Genomic DNA, 6,293 nt, shown 5'->3' on the forward strand with positions numbered 1-6,293 from the left:
TCCACCTCTCTCTCTACAAAAACCTCCAAATCTCGATCTCCCCCCCTCCTCTGATCTCTCCGTCGCCAATCGACCACCAAACCCACCCCCTCTGCTCGGAGTCCTCGTCGCCATGCGCCATCTCCGGCCACAGCCTTCGCCGTTTCCTCTTCCTTCTCCTCCATACGCGCCTCCAGCTCCTACCTCAGGCGAGTCCAGCCGCTGCACCAATGGCCAGCCCCCTCCCTTCTCGTCCTCTACCGGCGAAAAGCGCCGCCGTCGACGGAGACGGCCAGCCAAGCCTCCACGTAGCCACTCCATCCTCCGTCCTCCAGTCACCTTCTTTCTCCCCTTCAACGAACGTCCAACAGCCGCGACACAGCCTCGACTCCTCTACCACAGGGATAACTCCGGCAAACCCCTTCGGTGTTCCAACTATGCAACCCTTCCTCATCGAAAATGAAGAACCGGTCTTCAGGTTTGATCCCGTGTTCGAAATATGTGTGTGAACTTTAGTATTATTTCTTCATCTGTGTCTCTCTTAAGTGTGGCCACGTTTGATTTTTGCTGAATAAATGTGTTGATTTTAAGTCTGTGATTTTTATTCGACCCTATTTGCATGTCCTGCTTGATTGAAATTTCGTGACGCTTAACTTGAATGGTGAATCAATTTGTTCGTCACTCTCTGGTATGTGCAAACACGCCTAACTTCTTGAAACTTCACATTTTTTATGCCTCTTAGTTAATATGGGTAATTTTGTATGGGAAAAGCATGTATGTGACGATTCGAGGATTTTTTCGTAAATATTTAATCAGGCTAATATGTGCACATTTTGACTGTTTGGTTATGATCCTGTACCAATTTGATTTGAGAAAATCATCTTAGTAATTAATTTTTTATTTTTTGGATTTTGTCATAAATCTTTAATAAGGCTAATATGTGCACGTTTTGACTGTTTGGGTATGATCCTGTACCAATTTGATTTGAGAAAAGCATCTCAGTGATTAACTTTTTATTTTTTGGATTTTTTCGTAAATCTTGAATAAGGCTAATATGTGCACATTTTGACTGTTTGGGTATGATCCTGTACCAATTTGATTTGAGAAAAGCATCTCAGTAATTGATTTTTTATTTTTCTTGCCTTACTTGGTTGACAGACATCCCCTCACACGTTAATTATGGTAGATTTAGATACCTCTTCTTGATTCCATTTAATAAGTAGGAAGGATCTCTTTTTTCTTGTTCTATTCATGGAAATTTCAAATGTTATAATAGGGTATTATTTATTTATGGTAACTATAGCATGATTGGTGGAACAGATTGATTTACCCAATCCATTTAAGGGAACAATCCCCTTAATTGATTCATTATATGTTCTTCTTCCATTAAATATTATTCTTCCTTCATTATTTGGGATTGTGGACGGCCCTCCTCACTATATAAACTCACCATTCTCTTTCTCTAAGAGGACAAACTTCTCCTCCGCTATTACTCCCTCTATTTTCTCTTAAAAGTACTTTGAAGTTCTTTGGCACTTTAGATTTCGAAAAACATTTGTTCTTGTCCTTGCTGCAATTGCTTTGGGTTCTATTATTATTGTTTGGTGCCTAATCGGTTAGTCTCTATCGACGCATTCTTTTCTTATTTTGTAGCATTTGTGATATCAAAGCATAGAAAGCATGTCTATAGGAACTAATTTAAAATAATTATGATTTTGCTTTTTTCACTGTCATAACGAAGATTAAAAAAAGAAAATAATAGCTTACTAGAGTGTACTATAACCAGTTCTAGCTGTTTTCTTGAACAGTAGCACATTTGGTGCAAGTTGAAGACATTCTGGGTATTGCTTTTTGTATTTTCTTGTTCTGTGTTTGCTTTGTTTGACTGTCATTTCTTGTGAAAGTTTTGTCATAATTGAACACAACTCAGGGTTTTACTTTTCATAGCTATTTTCTACTTTCTTTCTAATATTTTGTTGGGTTTTTGCTTTGTTTCTTGCATGAAAATGTAAGTTCTTCTTCCCCATTTTCTTTTTTTGGGCCAAGGAGGGTGAGTGATGTGGTGGGCAAAGTGGCCAGTGGGGGGTCTTTTGTTTAATTCTTTCCAAATTAATGTGAAGATAATGTTTGATAGAATCTTATTGGGAAGACAAAGTGTGTGAATCACATTCAGCAGAGTGGGAGAAAAGGTGAAGAAATTTAAATGAATGAGAGACAACCTCAAAGGCCTTGTGGTTGTGTGGGCATTTTCTTTCAGCTCTTTGATCAGAACCGTAGATTTGCCAAGACGCTATTTCCAAAGAAACTGCTTTCACTAGGTTAGCTACTACTACATTCCACTCATTTTTAAAGCAGAATGGTTAATTTCTTGAAGGTGATTCTAGCTAGAGGGCTAAATTATTTCTTTTTTTGTGCTGCATTCTTATAGCTTGCTTGAAACAAGCTTCAAAAAAGTTTGGAGGGGATGAGAAGCAGCCAAAGCTTCATTTGGTACTCATTTCTTGAACTATACTCCAACATTTAGCTTTCTTTTTCTTCTATTGTTTCAGATTATAGCCTGACCGGAAAGTTATTGTTCTTATTGTTTTTGGTTCTTGTATGAACAATGTAGATTGCTGATGAGAACAGTGGGGGCTTTCCAAATGCAAAGAATAATGGAATAACCGATATACGTTGTGAAAGCAAGCGCGAAATGAAAGCTCCAAGTTTGGTTGCTAGGCTCATGGGTTTGGAATCGATGCCAGCAGGATCAGGCAGTAAACCCCAAAAGGCTTCAGCTTCTGAAACTTGGAGCAATGTGGAAGACAAACTTGGTGCTCGACCTGGCGGAACTGATAAAGAAGATATTGATTTTGAGATGGCCGAAATAAAGAGTTCAGAACCAGGTTTGCAAAGGTTTAGAGCTAAATGTGCTCTCACTTATCCTACTAGATATTTTTCTCCTTTGGAAGATGAAGCAGATTTAGTTGGGAATTCACTTGATCACCATTCAACTGACAGCTACCTCTCCAGCAGTCCCAATAGTAGCTCAAGTATGGTCCCCGATTCGATATTTTACTATTTGCATACTTCCTTTCTTTCCCTCAAATACATAAATTAAAAAATAAGACAACTCTGAACTTGGACTTCATGCATCCATGCTTCTAATAAATATGATGCTTGTTTTCTTCCAGAGGACAAAGTGCTTGATGAATCAGTGGACTCTGTTGATGATGAACCACTCTTTCCAGAACCTGATAGAGATCTTTCGGATTGTGAGACCTCATTATGCACTAGGAGGAGTTGCAGAGAACTGATTCATAACATTTCTGGAGTGCTCAGCAAGATTAATCAGTTAAAAGGAAGCAAACTCAGCTACGCAAAACAGGTCATTTTGAATGCTGAACTCATATTTGGAACTACACCTCAACAGTAGGCTCTACCTGTAGAGGATGGGTTCTCTTTGAGCCATTTTCTCCTCAATGAACATGAAATGTTTTTGAGTTTTCTGTGGATGGCTTTCGGTGAGTTGCTTGGCTGTAATGACCCAAAATAGATGAATCAGCTTAAAGGATTCACCTTTGATTGTCCATTAGAGTACCTAGACTCAAAATTTTCTCTAATCTCTGATTCTGGTTTCAGAATCTGTACTAAGGGATGGAGCTAGCAACCTGTCCACTCAAGGACGTTGCAATTCAGTGGTATGACGACTGGGAAGATGAAAAAGGTGAAAGTGCTGAGCCCATAGTGTGGGGCGAATTTGTGGAACCTTTCCTTCATCGATTCTTTCCTATGGAGTTGAGGAGACCAAAGCGAAAGAGTTTATGAATCTGAAGCAGGGAAGTATAAGTGTCCAGGAGTACACTTTGAAGTTTAATAAACTAGCCCGCAATGCACCAGAGTTGACTAGTAATATGAGAGCCCGGATGAGGAAATTTGCATCTAGCCTTGATGATAACCTGTTACTTGAGTGCCAGGAGGCTATGTTGAATAAGGAGTTAGACTTTTCTTGACTGACCATTCATATGCAGCAGGTGGAAGAGAAGAAGAAAAAGATTACTGAATCTAGAGAGAATGACAGATAGGCTAAAAGAGCTAGATCTGCAGACCAGCACCAGAGTCAACCGTAGAGTGGTAACTAGGGTAATAAGTGGTCGAAGAAGAAGAAGTTTTTGAATAATGCACAGTCAGCAGCCAGCGCCTTAGCACCCAGACCTCCGGCAGACAGACAAACTCAGAGTTTTCAGACTTCCCATAGGTCCAAAGACTAGGTACACAGTCTCAGGGTAGTATGGCCCAGCAACGTCATACTCAACCACGGTTTGAGGTTTGCAGAAGGAATCATCTAGGGAAGTGCTAGTTTGAGGGGAGAAACTGCTATATTTGTGGCAAAGTGGGTCACCTTCAGAGAGATTGTCCTTCTGCTGGAGTAAATATGGGGTGGGGGGGGAGGGGGGGAAGGGAAAGGGGGAAGCTAAGTCCCATGCCCCTCTATAGCTCTTTTTCCTAAGGGTGCCCCTTCAACTGTCGGAAGCGGTCGTAACCAATTATATTCTTTGAGTAACCGCCAGGAGGTGGAAACTTCACCAGATGTTGTCACTGGTATGTTACGAATCTTTTCTCTTGATTTTTATGTATTGCTTGATCCTGGGTCTACTTTATCTTATGTGACCCCTTATGTGGCTGTTGGTTTCAGGTTTGAGCCCGAAGTTATTGTAGAACCCTTCTCTATTTCTAATCTTGTAGGTGATTCTATTGTTGCTAGAAAGGTATTTAAAAATTGTGTCGTGTCTATTCATAGTAGAGAAACTGTGGCAGACCTTATAGAACTGGATATGATAGATTTTGATGCCATTCTTGGGATGGACTGGCTCCATTTGTGTTATGCCACCCTTGATTGCATAACCCGAAAGGTCATTTTTTCTTTCCTGAATGAGACACCAATTATATGGGCAGGGAGTTCTATGGAACCTAGAGGTCACTTTATCTCTTATCTTAGAGACCGAAAGCTTATCTCCAAAGGTTGTATGTATCATCTAATCTGAGTAAAAGATTCAAAGTTGGAAACGTTCCTCTGCAGTCAGTCCCTATAGTGAATGAATTCCCAAATGTCTTTCCTAAAGATCTCCCAGGGATACCCCCTGATAGGGAGATAGATTTTGGGATTGATGTGTTTCCAGAAACTCGTCCTATTTCTATTCCGCCATATAGAATGGCTCCCGCGGATCTAAAAGAGTTAAAGGAATAGCTTGCAGACCTCCTAGACAAAGGTTTTATTCGTCCTAGTGTCTACCCATGGGGTGCACCCGTGCTCTTCATGAGAAAGAAGGATGGGTCCCTTCGGATATGCATAGACTACCGTCAGTTGAATAAGGTCATGATTAAAAATAAATATCCTCATCGTAGGAGTGAAGACCTTTTTGACCAGCTTCAGGGTGCCAAGTGTTTTTCAAAAATAGACCTTCATTCGGGTTATCATCAGTTGAAGGTTAGGGAGTCAGACATACCCAAGACAGCGTTCCGAACCTGATATGGTCACTGCGAATTTCTAGTCATGTCTTTCGGGTTGACTAACACCCCTGCAGCCTTCATGGTTATTATGAATAGAGTGTTCCATCAGTTTCTTGACTTTTTCGTCATTGTATTTATTGATGATATTCTAATCTATTCTAAGAGTAAAGAGGATCACACCAATCACCTTCGAATTATCCTTCAAACCCTTAAAGATCATCAGTTGTATGCCAAATTTTCTAAGTGTGAATTCTGGTTAGATGCCATTGCTTTCTTGGGGCATATTGTGTCCAATGACGGGATAAGAGTGGATCCCCAGAAAGTTGAAGCAGTGAGAAAATGGCCCAGACCCACGACTCCAATCGATATTCGGAGCTTCTTTGGTTTGGCGGGGTATTACAGAAGGTTCGTACAGAGTTTTTCTTCCATAGCTGCTCCACTTACTAAAATGACTCAGAAAAATTTGAAGTTTGTGTGGTCTGACTTGTGTGAAAATAGTTTTGAGAAATTGAAGGACAAGCTGACTACTGCTCCTGTTTTGACCCTTCCCGAGGGTGTAGATGATTTTGTGGTTTATTGTGATGCATCTCGTGTAGGACTTGGTTGTGTATTGATGCAGCGTGGTAAGGTGATAGCTTATGCATCTAGGCAGAGATGGTGAAGGATATTCACCGTCTTGTAAATCTGGGAGTGCGACTCTTAGATTCCAAAGATGGAGGGGTGATTGTTCATGAGTTAGCTAAGTCATCCCTTTGTGCTGAAGTTAAGAAGAAGCAGGTTGAAGATACCATCTTGATGCAAATCAAGAAAGATGTGGGTCAACA

The 6,293-nt window shown here is 40.7% G+C and overlaps 1 protein-coding gene across 1 annotated transcript; it reads left to right on the forward strand.

Annotated features, from left to right (window-relative positions):
• On the forward strand, window positions 1-3,606 carry LOC124895195. Its single transcript, XM_047405634.1, has 4 exons — window positions 1-2,297; window positions 2,408-2,469; window positions 2,591-3,011; window positions 3,153-3,606. Exons 1-4 carry the CDS (start codon window positions 2,183-2,185, stop codon window positions 3,392-3,394), a joined length of 840 nt encoding a protein of 279 aa, XP_047261590.1. The 5' UTR covers window positions 1-2,182; the 3' UTR covers window positions 3,395-3,606.
• Window positions 3,607-6,293: the final 2,687 nt, after the last annotated feature.

The sequence above is a fragment of the Capsicum annuum genome, unplaced genomic scaffold (assembly GCF_002878395.1).
Source record: "Capsicum annuum cultivar UCD-10X-F1 unplaced genomic scaffold, UCD10Xv1.1 ctg80529, whole genome shotgun sequence".
Taxonomy (NCBI): Eukaryota; Viridiplantae; Streptophyta; class Magnoliopsida; order Solanales; family Solanaceae; genus Capsicum; species Capsicum annuum.

Bases quoted from the DNA above. Each gene is read 5' to 3' on its own strand.
- LOC124895195 (XM_047405634.1), top strand. From the start codon at position 2,183: ATGAATGAGAGACAACCTCAAAGGCCTTGTGGTTGTGTGGGCATTTTC. The intron at 2,298-2,407 runs GTTAGCTACTAC...GCATTCTTATAG, and splicing joins AAAGAAACTGCTTTCACTAG to CTTGCTTGAAACAAGCTTCA. The intron at 3,012-3,152 runs GTATGGTCCCCG...GTTTTCTTCCAG, and splicing joins CAGTCCCAATAGTAGCTCAA to AGGACAAAGTGCTTGATGAA.